Raw genomic sequence first — 16864 nt, forward strand, 5'->3', positions numbered from 1 at the left:
TTAATAATGACTTTGTTAGTTTGGAAAGGACGACAGGGAAGGAATAGAAATAGTGAGGTGAAATGAGAACTAGATAATGGACCCTCCTGCAGTTACTGATAAAGAAGCATTTGCATGTAGAAGGAAATGGGAATCTGTAGGCAAGTCTCCTGCTATACAGTTCTTCTAGAAGTTTTGGAAGTTCAGGAAAGATTTTGTCAGAGGCAATAAAGAAATGTCTGGAGGCTCTGGTGCATTTAGAAATTGTTCCCAGATGAAGAAATTTGTAAGGAGGAATGGGTGAGCTGCCAAACTCATAATGAATCTTTGTGTTATGGCCAAAGAACTGTGAGTGTGGGGAAAGGCTCAGAGCAAGGGTGGGGCCAGGGAGTACGGGGGCAGGTCTTGGAGTCAGGGTCTGTCCGGACCTGGCAAGAGGTGGAGTCACCTGCAGAACCAAGTGCAGCATGTATATATGCCAAGAAGGTGGTACTAAGCAGTTTCTAATGTTTGCTTCAAAACCCGAAAACAATACCCGAAAAGCACCATACCATCCTTTTTCTTTGAATCAAAATGAGAAAAAAGAAAAAGAGTGATAACTAACTTGCTCAAAATATCTCACTAGAGCCAAGAAATGCTTGGAATTACTGCCATTCTTCATTTAGTCTAGGCAACAACCACAAAATGTGTTTTCCAAACAGGAGCAACATTATGCTGTGTGCTTCATGCTTGATCTTTGCAAAAGAAGCTACTGCAGTTTCCTGGAAGGTGTATGTAGGTAGATATAGGTATGTCTTTCTTCCCATCTTAATGTTTTACTTTTTGGTATATTTATGAATTAATTGCAAATTTGAGTATTCTTTGCTTCTATGATTGTAGGGTAAGATTAAACCTCAATGAACTAAGAAATTATCTGGAAATATCAGAGAACCTGTCAAACACAATATTTCTGGCTGGATCTTTAGCTATGGAAAACCATAGTTCTGGAATTTAAGAACAAATATTTGACACCTAGCAGGTTCATACATTTTGAAACAAATTTGGTAGGAGTTATACTGAGATTTGTAACGAAAGAAGTTCTAAAGAAAAGAGAGGCAAGTAAGGTTGAGGGCTAGAGGGGAAAAAAATGGCAAAGAAAGAAGTTTAAGAAGAAGTTTTATAATGTGCTAGCTGGAAGAATAGTATTCTTATTTAATTCTGAGTGAAGACTTCTGTTACTTAAAGATAAAGTCTAAAAATAAATCTGGTGTTATTGCTGGCAGTATTACAGGACATGTAATATTTTTGTATATACATTACTGTGAAGTGAGTTAAGAAACACAATATATTGAGTCTTAAAATTGCCATTAATGCATTGCCTGCTCAGGCAATAGTTCTTCTATGATCTCATTATTCCTTAACCGATCTCATTCTTCCTTTTTGCTTAAATTGTCTTACTCTATATAACAAGAAACTTCATGGAACTAATATTTACTTGTTATGAATTACTTTTTCAATGTCTTAACTTTCATGTATTATTTAGCTGCCTTTAGCATTTATCTATTCACATGTATTAGGATAAAGACATACATAGCCAAATAAGTAATAACCAGACTTAAAAAAGTATTAAGGAGTCATAAAGATGCAGGACAACAACAGAAAATAACTCAGTTTTAAGCAGTGATCTTTTCAAGGGAGCTGGCTTGCAAAAACTTTTGAAAAATCACCATCTGATACATCTGGGACCTTTGAGTATGTTTGGTTTAAATATCCCAAAATGGAAATGTTTCAGGAAGTTAAGCAGTGCTAGGGAATATTCTTGGGCATTGGGATTCCACTGTTATTATTGCTGTTTAATTGCTGGAGCTGTCTCTGGCTCCCAGTGATTAGCACTCCCCAAGCAATTCCTTCCCGTGGTTCAGAGGCTACAGGGGGATGGGGATTATTCCCAGTAGACAGCTTGCATATAACCACTCAATTTTAGAGGAAAGGTGAGTTTAATATTGTGAATGCAGGCCAGCTGGCCTCTGAGCGTAGACAATATCTTAGAATGCTCTCTGGCACTACACCAGTGGTTTGAAATGGTCTGTTTCGGTACTATTCAATACCCTGACCTTACAAAGTGTTTACATCCACGTTGCTTATTAGGATGGGTCCCTGGCTTGTGCCCGTATCATGCCTGGGGATTGTTTGAGAAAATGTTAATTGTCCTAGGACAAACAATACTAGGAACTGTTCTAATGATTTTACAGCCTAGAAGAGTCAATTCCAATGCCCAGGAAAACCCTCTGATGCTGCTTTAGTTATATTAAGGCAATGTATCATTAGTTAGAAATAAGCTGAGAGGGTACAAACACACTCTCAGAAAAAGAACCTTGGTGGATGAGCAAAGTCAGAGCAGTGAGAGGTTTGTCAAAGCCAAAGTAGGTGTTCAGGATTGCATGTCATTTGCTTTGAGAAAGGAGTCAAAGGAAACCCACAGGGATCAGGGAAAAAAATCTAATAGAATTTTCAGCTTTAGGGGAAATTAAGATATCTAATGTGAAGTATTCTTTTAAGCTTTATGTATCTGGCTGTAATTGGATCCAAGCAGGATTCTTCCAAGTAGAACTGAAATTTCCTTGCATTTTTAATTTTGCAAAGGTGGCATCACTGAAACTGTCATTTACAAACAGGATGTTGAGTGGGGAGGAGAATTTATTTACTGTTGATTTGACCTTGCCTTGCCTTGCCTCTTCTGTCCTTGTCTTGCCTCTCCTGGTCTTTCCTTTGGATAATAGAGCTTACACGGAGGGGGTTTTTAACTTTTGCATTGACAATACAAAACCTCTGCGGACTTAGAATCAGGTTTATGGATGAGTAGCTCTTTCGATGAGAATGTCACTTTTCATAAACAGAGTGGAAGTGAATTACTTTTGGGTATGAGGATGTTTATAGAATCATAGAATAGTTAAGGTTGGAAAGGGCCTTAGGATCATCTAGTTCCAACCCCCTGCTGTGGGCAGGGACACCTCACACTAAACCATGTCACTCAAGGCTCTGTCCAGCCTGGCCTTGAGTACCACCAGGGCAACTTCATTGGGCAACCCATTCCAGTGCCTCACCACCCTTACAGTAAAGAACTTCCTCCTTATATCCAATCTAAACTTCCTCTGTTTCAGTTTTAACCTGTTACCCCTTGTCCTGTCACTACAGTCCCTAATGAAGAGTCCCTCCCCAGCATCCCTATAGGCCCCCTTCAGATACTGGATGTCTGCTATGAGGTCTCTATGCAGCCTTCTCTTCTCCATGCTGAACAGCCCCAACTTTCTCAGCCTGTCTTCATACAGGAGGTGCTCCAGTCCCCTGATCATCCTCATGATATGATTTAGCATAAGTTGTCCCTGCCCATGGCAGGGGGGTTGGAACTAGATGATCTTAAGGTCCTTTCCAACCCTAACGATTCTATGATTCTATGATTCTATGATCAACATCCCCAAGTCCTTCTCCACAGGGCTGCTCTGAATCTCTTCTCTGCCCAACCTGTAGCTGTGCCTGGGGTTGCTCCAACCCAGATGTAGGACCTTGCACTTGGCATGGTTAAACTTCATAAGGTTGCCATCTGCCCACCTCACAAGCATGTCAAGGTCCCTCTGGATGGCATTCCTTCCCTCCAGCGTATCAACCGAACCACACAGCTTGGTGTCATTGGCAAACTTGCTAAGGGCACACTCAATCCTACTATCCATGTCACTGACAAAGATGCTGAACAAGACCAGTCCCAACACAGATCCCTGAGGGACACCACTCATTACTGGTCTCCAGCTGGACACTGAGCCATTGACCACAACTCTTTGTGTGCGACCATCCAGCCAGTTCTTTGTCCACCGAGTGGTCCATCCATCAAATAGATGTCTCTCCAATTTAGAGACAAGGATGTTGTGTGGGACAGTGTCAAACGCTTTACACAAATCCAGGTAGATGACATCAACTGCTCTACCCCTGTCCTTCAGTTCCATAGCCCCATCATAGAAGGCCACCAAATTGGTCAGGCAGGATTTCCCCTTAGTGAAGCCATGCTGGCTTTCACCAGCCACCTTGTTGATTTTCATGTGCCTTAGCATGCCATCCAGGAGAATCTGCTCCAAGATTTTGCCAGGCACAGAGGTGAGACTGACTGGTCTGTAATTCCCCGGGTCATCCATTTTCCCCTTCTTGAAAATGGGGAAAACTTCATTTGCCAGCTCCTTCAGGACCCGCAGATGGATTTCATCAGGTCTCATGGACGTGTGAATGTTCAGGTTCTTAAGATGGTCTTGAACCAGATCCTCTACTATGTTTGCCGAAGTTGTGATAAAGTTCCCTGTTTAAAATGAGGGTTGGTGAGAGGAAGAGGTTATAGTTTCAAGGGCAAGTGCAGAAGCATGCAACTGCTTAAAATGTGTCACTGAAAGTTTATCTGAGAGGATGGGTGTTCAGATCTGTTAGTCATTACTGATTGCCATTCCTCAAAAATTCCAGCTGGAGTTTTGTTTAAATAGAGTTTTTATTTTTCATGAAGCCCATCTCAGCTATATCAGCTTTGATAATTACAAGGTTATTAAAATTGCCACCAAATCAAAAGACAAAGATTTTAAATACATTTTGGAAATATGTGTATTTCTATAGATAGAATTTTGCTGGTGAAAGCAGTTTTGAAATATACTGTATTATATCCAGACTGATTTTTCTTAAGTAATTTAGCACAATGGGGTGGGTTTCTGAGACTACTATCCACTAATGCTGTCCAGGCTTTTTCCCACCAAGATTCATGCCTGATTTCAAAATACATAACTGAGTCTCTTCAGCCTGGGATCCAAATCTTTATACTCAAATTAAAAAGATTCAACGCCATGGGTCTAGTTTCAACTTGTTTTAAGGGAAATACAGTTACAGTCATTTTACCTTTCTCTGTCTTTCCCCTCATACACACACACACACACATATTCTTAGGCTTTTTTCTGTAATTATCTTTCTTTCCCCTTGCTCTGCTCCCACAAATCATATCTTAGTGTTTTCTTTGTATTAAAATTGTGCTGGAATATTGCATGCTATATTAGTAAAAATAATTAATAATCAGATATACCACTAAGATATTGAGATAGAAAATAGTTATGTCAGGATATCTGTATCCCATTAGAACTGGAATTTTGTTTCTGCTCAATTTGGCTTGCATTCAGTATCCTCTGCTTTTGAAAGAATGAGCAACCCGAGTATATTCCTACGCTTATGAATAAAGCCGTACTGTAGACTGCACATGACTAAATCCAGGCAGTCATTTGTATTGTCATCAAAGGACATTTTTATTCTATGCCCACGAATGTTCTTGGTAATCTATGAAAGAGGCTTCTGAGTTAGCAAGTGAAAACAGGCATCTTTCTCACCCTTTTCCTTGGCAGAAGTACATGACTAGTGTTCAGCAGCAGTCACCAGTGAACCCATGTAAAGGCTTATTAAATCTTTGATTGGCCCACTTGTGCCATATGACATGACCTTTAATTACACAAATACTACTTTTCCACCAGGCATTTGCCTCATTCATTGCATAAGAGAGATGAGAGTGAGCTGAGAATTGAATTAGGTTGGGCAATAAAGGGAGATTAGTGATATCTCAGTTTAGTAAAATGAGGACACCACTGCAGTTTGATGAGCAATCTTGCCACCTTTTATCTTTCAAGCCAGGGAGACACCTAGCTACCTCACAGGTTTGTTTGCAGCCGTAGAAATTTGAGAGCATGAGTGGAGGCACTGATTCATCCGTCTAATCCAGTGTCCTGTCTCTGACGGTAGTCAAAAGTGGTTGCATATGAACGACTTTAAGAGCAAGACAGTATTACCTGCAAGTACTCTCCCAGCTGCCATGCTTTTGTGGCTCAGGGATTTCCTAATCTGGAGTGGTCTTTGATGTGCTAAACCTCAGTTGATTTTTCATCACCAGTATCCTGTTGAGCCCTTTAAAGTCCATTTGATCTTTTGCCACATGCTGCCTACTGTGGCACAACTCATAGCTCGCTTCCCTTTGCTTGCTTCAAGCCTGCCATGTGCTGGCTTTCTGTGAGTGGTCCAGACAATGAGACCGTAGTCCATTCTCATCATGCAACTCATCCATAAGTCTTACATTCTTTCAAAAAAAGAAGGATGCTAAGCAGACACCAGAGGATGCAGCGGGGGTCCCAAAAAGCTGGTAGTATGCCCAGAAAGCAGCCAGCCTTCACTTCTGCTGTTATTCATGGTAGCTTGGACTATCTGCCTGTGCAATAGTCAGATATAGATGTACCCTGTATTATTTCTGCTTCAGTGGCTCTTGGAAACAAAAAGACTGCTGATGGCTGAAACAGAAGATTTCAGGAAGTGTATGTGCAGTGTTTTGGCCAAGTTGAATGCTGCTGCAGACAACAGGATTTTCTCTCTGGTGCAGCCACAGAATTTTTGTGTGAGATGCTGAATTAGTCCAATATATGAGACTTTTCCCAGATGGCCATTAATTATGTGTTTGAAATCATAGGGTTTGATTTACAGAAGTGCTGATCACTCACAGCTGCAGTTGATGTCATTGAGAGCTGTACTTTGAATATGCAAAGTACTGATTAATGCCAAGTTCCCTGAAAAATCAGACCCTTCACATCTTGCATCGGTCACTGCAATCTACAGATGCTTTTAACCTAAATTTCTGTGTGTTCTGTTTTCCCTGGTACCTCCCTCACTCATCAGAGTGTTATTCTAGTTCTCAGGCACTACCACAAAAAGCATGACAGTGCATCCCACTCAAGTTGTAACTATGTAATTTGGAGAGGGTTTCCATTCTGCATGGTGTATCTCAAGCAAAATGACATAACAAAGTACAGCACAAATACATACCCATTCTACTGCCATTGGTTATTCTGGGGACTGATCTCACCAAAAAAATAAAATATGTAACATATACTGATCATATAACAGGCAGCTTTTGCTCTTTACTAGAGGAGAAATTTGTATTCCTACGTAGCTTTAGTACTGGCATCTCCTGTTTTTCCTGTATTTTCCCAGCACTTGTGGTTATTGAGACAGCATGCTTGAAGTATCAGGTCAACCTAAACTGACTTGCATTTTGAAATTCTTGTGAAGTATTTTTGTTTGCATTTTGCCTTCCAGAAAATACTTGCAACAACAAACGCCTGGACCTGGTCTTCATCATTGACAGCTCTCGCAGCGTACGTCACTACGACTTCGAAAAAGTGAAGGAATTCATTTTAACCATCTTGAAGTTTCTGGACATCAGTCCTGATGCCACCCGTGTAGGCCTGATTCAGTACGGCAGCACAGTCAAACAGGAGTTTTCACTGAAGACATTCAGGAGGAAGCAGGATATTGAAAGAGCAGTGAGGAGGATGATGCACCTGGCAACTGGCACCATGACCGGACTGGCCATTCAGTATGCAGTGAACATTGCGTTTTCAGAGTCAGAAGGAGCTCGGCCTCTGAAGCAGAATGTGCCCCGAATTATCATGATTGTGACGGATGGGAGACCACAGGATCCAGTGGCAGAGATTGCTGCTAAAGCACGCAACTCGGGAATCTTGATTTTTGCCATTGGAGTGGGAAGAGTAGATATGAACACACTGAAGTCTATTGGCAGTGAACCACATGAAGAGCATGTGTTTCTGGTTGCTAATTTCAGTCAGATTGAAACACTGACATCTGCATTCCAGACTAAACTTTGTGGTAAGGATTTTATCTATAGTTTTGAATGCAGAGATGAAAGTAAAACATGGAAAAAAATATGCATTATAACTAAGCTTTTTTTTTACATGAAGTCTTGTCTGTTAGAATTTACTAGCTAGGCAACATTCAGGACAGCAGTCATATATATGGGAAAAAACTAATTCGACTGCTGTGTGCCATAAACAGTGATCTAATTCCTAGTGGTCATAAGCAGTGAGGCAAACACACGTATCATGATTTTCCTGTTCATTGCATAATAGCGATAAATTTACAACCCTCTGCTATTTGAATATTAGATAAGTTGTTTCATCTATTGATTTTAAATGTGACCTCTCTTAGTACTAAAACTTCAAATTGATAAATGGTCTTTTGGTTATTTAAATAAATCTCTGGAGTGCGTGGATTCCACTTCCAAAGCTTACATATTAATTCTATGCAAACAATTACCTCTGCACGTGCCTAGTAACTGGAAGTGAGACACAGAGACATGGTAGGGGTTCTATTCCATCCATTTTAAATATAGAAAATAAGGAAAAGGCATTACAGTGATACCATTTATTCATACAATAAATATTTTAATAGGTATTAATTTACAACACAGAAATCGCTTCCATCTGTAATTTCCTGATAAGAAATTATCTTTCACAAATACCATGGCATACATAATTAATTTTATTCCAATCTGAGCACTTAATATAGCTTCTTATTTATTTCTGAGACAAATCTGAAAGATCTTCATACAGATTTGGCATTAAGCTGAGGCATTTTCGGCAGAGTCCAGAAAAAGAAGGCCTGGTGGGATTGAATGCTCACTCATCTCGGGGGATGGTTATGCCAGAAAAGAACTGAGACTTATTGTCAGGATAGTCTGGAGAATTTTCCTTACTTGGTCTTTTCCAAAATTGTTTCAGGCTAACAGGGCTCCAGCTGAACTGCGTAAACACAACTCCATCACAGACATTCATCAGATAATAGACTTTTTTCCTGTTTCTTCTTTGCTGTATAATTAGCTGGCATAGTAAGATACATTTAAGAACCAAGAAAGAGTAAACTAAACATGGGTTGAGAGTTGAAATGGAATGAACAGCAGATGCTTCAGAACTTCATCTTACTGATTTTTTTAATTGCATTTTAGAAATAAATCCAGTGCAAATACCACTTACTCATTTTTTCTTTTCAGGCTAGGCAATGCCGAGTAAATGTATTAGAGTTTTATAACTCACTTTCAATCCAAACACATGTGATCCTCAATAAAAATACCCCCCTACAGATGAAGGAGTATGGAGGTGACAAAGTTTGCTGCTGCCTCCTTCTGTCAGGCAATGCCTTCGCTACATTTGCTGTGTCAGGAATTGAAAGTGAGATTCCAAAACGCACTTGACCCAGGCCCAGATGCAACAGAGAATTTAAGTTCTTAGATTTTTATAGATTTCAGGTTAAGGGACTAAATTGCAGATAGGATCCTTAATATTTTATTGAGTCTGGGCTGTGAAGCAGTGTTCAGCTTGCTGAATTTCAAAAGAGCAATCTAAAAATCCATAGCCTCTGCTTCCTAGAGCACCTACATACACCTGGGAAATGTGGTTAGTTTTATTAAGTCCTTCCCAGTGTGGACCCAGAGGCAATATCATTGTAGTCAAACATCTGGACATCTTGTTTCTTTGCTAGAGCTATTGAATACAACACTCTGGTCAAGTCTTCTGGCATTGCAGTCTGCTGCGCTTCTTGCTGTGGGAAAAGACCGTGGCACCTGAGCTTTCCTTGTGCCTGGATTGCCCTTATGCCCATGGAATGTGTCTTCATGGTTTCTGTGAAGATTCCAGGTTTCTGGCCAGCTGCTGAAGCTCTATGGGAAAAATAAAAAACAGACCAAGTTAACTACTGCTTACCCATGTGTGGCAGAGATCACCCAGTGCCTATCAGCTATATTCTCAAAAGAATCCAAATAAATTGTGTGTGCTCCATCCTCTGCTAAATCAGACTTTCCCTACAGTTGCTGTGTCTGGCTGCTAAAGATGTAGGGGTGTCAGAAACAGCAGTTGAAGCCAGGGGAAACCAGCAGCCTCTTTTAATTACCAGTCAACAAGATAAAAGAGAAGCAAACAGTATCCTGGGAAATCAGAGGCATGAGGAGTGAGATGAGAGTGGAAAACTCAAAAGAAGATAAACAGAAATGGGGATGGATCAGTCAGGAGCATATAAAGTCTCAAATATTCTCCTGTAAAGTGGTGTCATCCCCATTTTACATTGGAGGAACACCATTGCAGCTGAGAGAGCCCTGCATTCTTGCAAATCCAGATACAGGTGTACCTATGCGAACACATGAATCTCACACTGAATCTATGAAGGTTGATGCTTGCTTGAAGATGTTAATATTATTGTCTTGCTCAAAATCAAATAAGGATCCTATGACATAGGCTGGGCTAAAATCTGATTCACAAGGCTCGCATTCAAATTCTTCAACTATGAGTTCACCCTTTCTAATACTGCTGTCCACTGCTGAGTCCTCCTGCAACAAATGAGGTTGCACAAATGACACAAACTGATGACCAGAGTATCACTGATTCTTCAAAATGGGTGCAACAGAGACACTTTGGAAAAAATTTGTGGTAGTGTATCAGAAGATTGGTAACAGATGGTAACTGAATTCTCAGAAGGGACTGAGTGATTAGGGTGCCCATTATCGAATGCTTCTATTTTCCCTTTTCATTTCCTAGTACTCTGTTTTGCAACCTTATGTTCTTTTGTTATGGGAGGACTGACTTTGCAGTAATAGTCTATAGATTTACACTCTATAGCTTTAGTACATGGTGAGATATTCTGATGCTTAAACTACTGAAATGAATATATTTTTCATTTGTCATATTTGAAAGTGCTTCTTTGGTCATAAAAAGCAGTACCTGATGTTGCAAGCTGGTGACATATAGCCAGGAAGAAACGTCTGTTTAGGGAGTATCTTCTGATAAACTTCATTTTCAGAATGGCAGAAAGATGAAAAGAGAAGTCCAAGCAGGTCTGTATTCGTATAAATAAAAGTACTTGAGAAGTTTTATTATGGCAGAAAATCATGAGATCCAAAAAGCTGATTAAGAAATGGTGGTTTGCGTATTTGTATGCATAGCTCTGTTAACCATTCCAAAGACCACATATTTGGTATGTATCTTAAAACCATTTTTTTTTTTTTCCCCCCACAAGTACCACACATACCACATATTAAGTTATTTATCAGGCTTCTGTTGTGGCTCCTGGAAGATTACTGTTAATACCTATGCCATAAATCTTGAGCTTTGTTGACCTAGCAGAATAAGGAGCGCATCAATCCATAATTGTTGTTGTGCAAAATAGATTATTTTCCACACAGTGTTCCCTGTGAAGTCGTTCACCTATATTACAGCAATGCTCCTGTGAGAAGAATAAAATCCAGAAGATTTCTTAGTTCCCAACTACTCAAGAAAAATAGTTCAGCAATGAATTTGTCAGAATTCTTTTTCTTTTTTTGCTGTCTCAATCTGTTGCTTTTTATTACTTGCTGTTTGAGATAAAAAATGCAAACATTAAAATTAGACTCTAGAGTGTAGCTCAGCTCAGCTCCCATTTACTGGAGCTTGGAGGTGCATGACCTCAGTATTGCCATATATTGCTTGTAAGTTTCTCACTACTAATAATTGAGCGAGTCGTTTGATGATTCGTCATCAAGTTGTTTTCTAGTTATTCTTCTTTGGTATTGTGCTGTGTGGTGATTTTCTTCATTCAAGATACTGAATGTCCACTAGAACAGTTTGTACTTAAATTCTACTTATTTTCTACATTTGAACGTGGTAGGTTTGTTTCATTGTCTTCTTGGGACCAGCAAGTAATTACTGTTTCCAGATACTCTACTGTTTATTTTTGTTTTGTTTATATCCCCATTTTACATGAAATTTCATGTCCAAAAGCATGTCACCAATGTCAACCAGACAGAAAATATCTAACTTCATAGGGGTTTTTTTTTAGGAATAAATATATAGTATTGTTTGTTAAGGATTTTTTTTGTAATCTCATAGGTTTAAGCTTCCATTTTTGTCTTTACTGTCAACTCTTAGTTTGAAACTTACGAATTGCTTCAGTAAAATCTTCTATACTTTTTATTTATTTTGGTTGTGACCACAAGTAAGACCAGAAGTTAATGTTTTACTTTTTTTCTTTCAGTGCCCCATATGTGCAGTATAGTTGAACATCAGTGTGATCACTTCTGCATAAACACCCCAGGCTCCTACCTATGCAGATGTAAACAAGGATACATTCTGAATGCTGACCAGAAGACTTGCAGCAGTATGTTATCTTTCTTAACTTTTCTCTTTCATGCTCTGAAAAAGTGCTTAATATCACCTACCCTTTAGGGGCTGAGCTCAATGTATAATTAATGGTAATCATAAGAGTCTAAAAAGGTGAAATTTTAATTCTTTTTTTTTTGTTTTGGATCATTAAAGTTCTTACAAACCTTTCTGAAATGCATCTAGCTAATTTTTATAAACAGCTCTTCAGAGGTACTGGATAAAACTGGATAAACTGGATAAAATTACATTTGAATTCTATTGATGTAGTAGGTTCAAGAGTGAAGCAATAATCAAAGACAGAACTGTTTTATCATCTTGCATGAGGTGAATCTAACTACTTTAGTAACTTGTCTAGATAGCAACCAGTGCTAAACAGTACAGAAAGGTGCAATAAACCCCATATTAGAGATCTGTGAAAAAATTTGCCATTCTGAAAAGCTCTTCCGAACTGCTGTTTGGAGCATAAGGGTTTGGAACCGTTCAAAGAATAGTTTCAGAAGCCTTCTTTATGCTCTCATTTCCTTCTTTAAAAGGGTTGATTTTTTTTTTCAGTTTTAAATATTTAGCTTTATAATTTATAATAATAAACTTTTTTCACTCTTTGATCTTTGTAGCAGTATTTCTTTTGTCCAGTTTGACTTGCTTCCTAGTAATTAACAGCGGACTACATTAGATGGGTATGCCAAATTTATTTCTGTATCCACCATTATTTTGAAGAAATCATGTAATACTATTTTTAATTACTTGTGGAAGATGTACTTGCTACAAATGTAGTTTCTTGTCGTGTGACAGTGTGTGGATTCAAGTGAAATTTGACAAACTGATTTTAGCCAGAAGAAAAATCTTGGAAAACATCTCTCAAAACATTGGAGGAGACAGTCATGGTGAGAGCATAGGACATACCCCTCACGACTGATAATTTAGAGTTAAGGTGAAGGATGAAGGCTCAAATCCTGTCCTTGTGTTTGAACTCTCATGTTCCACATCTCAGGAGAGTGCTGTAAAACAATCAGATATCTTGGGATCACTTTTGCTTTGTGTTGTATTCTGTATCAGATGCTTAATGACCACTCAGAGTATCTGAGGTGACTCTGCAACTTGGGGATTAAAGTCCTTGCATGTGCAGTGGGAGATTTCCTGTGATGTCAAGCTACCGGATGCATTACTTTTAGGAATCTTTACTTTCTAGTCCTTCTCAGCAGCATCCTTCACCAAATGTAGACATTTGTCGTATGCATGTATGTAAATCACAAGGGAATGTTTTGTGTTAGATGGAACAAATTAAACATTTTCTTTGGGGTTTGGTTTTGGGTTTTTTTCCCCCTCAAAAAGGCACAAAATTTTTTCCCCTATAAAGAAAATTTCAATCCAATCTGGAATGTTTCATGATTATGTAGTTTAGCAGCTGAGCCAAGACAAGAGTAGTGACAAGAACAATTTTTCACACAGCTTGTTTTCTCTGCTTCCGCATATTTGCTATAGCTTTTCAGAAAGAGGGTGGTCAGAATCCAAAATGATGGCTCCAACTATGTAATCACATTTCAGTAATGTTCTCTAACTTGTTCTTTTCATTGTGTCCTTCTTAAAATGCTTCTAATTTAAAACTTTCGTATTCTTTGAATCTTTCTTTTAAACCCTCCTCATGCTATTGAGTTTATTAAAGAATTTCTTAGAAGGAATTCTTTTGCTTTTGCCTTTCTAGAAATTATTTGAAATTCAGAATTTCTTTTTAATTTCCTCTCACACATTGTCCCCATCCTTATGCCTAACATCAGTTTTGACTGTTGAATTTTTTTGTGTGAGTCAATTAGAAAAAAAATTAATTACAAGTACGAAAAATTCCTTCTTTATTGTGTCACCTTCCTTGTTGTGTTACATTTCTATACTTTCCATCAGCCAGTAGTTCAGCTTTTGGATACTGACCTGCTTCAAATTACAGGTTAATTTCAAAGAGAGTTCTGGAATTGTCTGTAGTTTTCCTCCTGGTGACACAGTAGCACAAGTGCACAGGAGCCCTCAGTCTGGTCCCTTTCTACCACTTTTCAAAGCCCATTGCTGCATTGCTTGACTTTTTTTTTTTTTTTATTTTTTTAGCTATGACCATCTAATACTATTTTTCCCCACTTACCTGTCACACATGATTTGCTTGACTGTGTACTTGCTTTGATCACCGATCGGATGATACTAGATTGCAGTTTGCTAAATATGAAAAGGAAATGAGTCATTCAGTGTGTTGGTAGCCTACTTCTAATGGACTTCTTTCTACATTACCAAACTATGAAACAGTTTTAGCAATTAGTGCTGGAAATCTAATATTGAGAGCCATCAGACTGGCCTTAAATGTGTTAGGATGGTGCAAATCTTTGGTGAAAGAGGGAGGTGACGCAATAGCAGTTTGGACAAGGTCACAGCTTTGTGTCTAAAAACTTCCCTGAGAAGTAATGGAGTTCACGAGGAAAGGGGACCAAGCCTGGACAAACTGATCAGCTTATTTCTGGAGGTAAGGAGAAGCACTGTGAGCAAAATCACCACAGTCTGTGGCCATTTTAGTTACCCTCACTGGCTGCTGATTAAACAGGATGTATTTATCTAAGGCTTGGATGTCTTTGTAGCTCTTTCATGATCAAATAGTTTCTTTATATATATATTTTAACAGTTTCTAAATTAAACAGTGCAGAAAAGATGACAGGAATGTACCCAAAGTTATACTGTTTTCAGTCTTCTATTCACTTTTTTTTTTTTTAACGTTGTGAGGGTACACCATATTAGTATTCAGTTCTTAAAAATCCTTAACCAAATGGCTTCAATCAGCAAAGAACTGACAACTTAGTATTAGGTTGGAAAAAGGTACATTTGTCTTTTGAACAGATGATAGTTCAGTTCCTTGGTACATTTCATTATATCATTATTTCTAAAAAAGTATTTCTGTGCATTGAAGAAAGAAAATCTGCCATACCTGTGATTTGTTGAAACATTGTTACTTTTATTTCATGAAGACGTTTTGCATCCATGCAAAGGATGCTTCTTTCACGTACTCTGGTGTAACTTCTAGAGAAGAGTGGTTGTGTCAGATAATGGCCATTCTTTACTCATTACACCATATTTGTTTAACTTAATCTCTTCCATTCTTCTCTAGAGATATTAAAATCTTACATTAATACACAAAACAGTACAAAAGAGGAGATGGAGCTGAAACAAGCTGAAAAATTATCTTTTTGCGGGTGTTTATACTGGAACAAGAGAATTAAATGACTGTTTATGCTGTTCATCATGCCGCTTGATACGAAGCAGACAGCTATAAAAGAAAATTCACATTTGCTTGGCTAGTTTCCTAAACATGTTCCAAAAGCCTTTTTGTAACTGTAGAAGACCACTATGTGTTGAGCAGTCCTGATCCTGAGTAACACAGAATACTCTGCTTTCCAAAGATTTCACTGGGGAAACTTAAGAGTTCCCAGAAAGCTGTAGTCTACTGAAAAGAAAGCCCAGAGTGCTTCATTTGGCCAGATGCTGAACTGACCTCATTTGACATAGTAATTTTTCTAACGAGATCTTTTGCTTGGGAGGGGTAACTTGCTATGGTATTTTACAGAAAATTGAAAAATTATAAAAGAAATTAAATACCCCCAAGGTTTTTTGGTGTTGTCTTTTCCTTTCCTTTCCAACCTTGTCATCATTTCTCTAGGAGGGTTTTGAAAAAAAAAAAGACACAATTAAACACAATTATTTTTTTCCCAAAAAGCCCTGAATGCCCTTCAGACTTTTAGAGAAACATACAGTCAAGCAACTCTGCTAAGCACCACTGGTCCATCAATAGTTGTGCCTTCAGCTGAAGGAATGAGCTCCTCAGTTTGGAGTGATTGTTCCTGCTGGCAGAAGACTTTCACTGTGTGACAGAACATTGGCATGTTCTGTGTTAAAATGAGCTCATATCTAAAGAGCTGTTCATAGCTTCCTGAAATTTAGCTTTGATTTATAGTCTGCATGTATGTTATAAAAAGTCAAAGAATTTCATACTCATGCAATTATGTTTTATAGCTCAGGACCTTTGTGCTGTGGAGAAACATGCATGTGAGCAGATTTGTGTGAACACACCTGGGTCTTACGTCTGTCAGTGTTATGAAGGCTATGAGCTTGATGCAGATGGAAAGAATTGTATTGGTGAGTGTAAGTTTAGCAATTCACGTTTATCTCTTGACGCAAACCAAAGGGAAATTCAATAAAAATCAATATCCAGTTTAGCCACAGACATTGATGTCAATGGGAAGCTCTCTTCTCTGTGAGTGGTAGATAAGGATGAATGTATATTGGCATGTTTGTAGGCCTTTACTGATAATGAGTGGTGGCTTGGGAAAATGGTTCCAACTAATTTCACACAGAAAGTAACATTGGTGTTTTGAAATAACATACCAGATGTTTTATTCTAGATCCTTGTAGGTGGCCAGCGATGTACTGGCATGATGTATGTGGCCATTAAAAACTGAACAAAGCCAGACAAACTCAGTAACTCCTTTTCAGACAGAAATTATACATGAAAGAACTTGGAAGTAGACAATATCTTGCCAATTCCTATTTGGTTTTGTGGTCATGCCAGGAGAGATTTCAAACTCTTTTGGGGAAGATAACTTTAAGCAAAGTTTAGCCCCCCTTAAAAACCCATCCACTATGTGCCTTTCATTTTTACTATGGGCAGTAAAGAAGCAAACATCAGTTGAAGAAATACAACTCAAAATAGTGAGTGTGGAAATACATTATAATAATTGTTTAACATAAAACTTACTTCCTTCTTTATTACTATATAAGTATCTCACACTTCTTCCCCATTTAAACACAGTAAATACTTTTGGTATAATCTTTTTGAAAAGTCCTTA

At 38.5% G+C, this 16864-nt stretch overlaps 1 protein-coding gene across 4 annotated transcripts in view; it reads left to right on the forward strand.

Annotated features, from left to right (window-relative positions):
* Positions 1 to 16864, forward strand: part of MATN2 (matrilin 2) — a 70244-nt gene that overhangs the window by 16755 nt on the left and 36625 nt on the right. For all 4 annotated transcript variants that reach the window (XM_057400517.1, XM_057400519.1, XM_057400520.1 and 1 more), the window contains exons 3-5: positions 7108 to 7677; positions 11866 to 11988; positions 16032 to 16154. In XM_057400517.1, the coding sequence (XP_057256500.1) occupies positions 7108 to 7677; positions 11866 to 11988; positions 16032 to 16154 (816 nt within the window). The remainder of the gene's footprint in view (positions 1 to 7107; positions 7678 to 11865; positions 11989 to 16031; positions 16155 to 16864) is intronic.

This window comes from Pezoporus wallicus, unplaced genomic scaffold (genome assembly GCF_028554395.1).
Source record: "Pezoporus wallicus isolate ANWC-B61680 ecotype Strahan unplaced genomic scaffold, APGP_CSIRO_Pwel_v1 contig_7985, whole genome shotgun sequence".
NCBI classification, from domain to species: Eukaryota; Metazoa; Chordata; class Aves; order Psittaciformes; family Psittacidae; genus Pezoporus; species Pezoporus wallicus.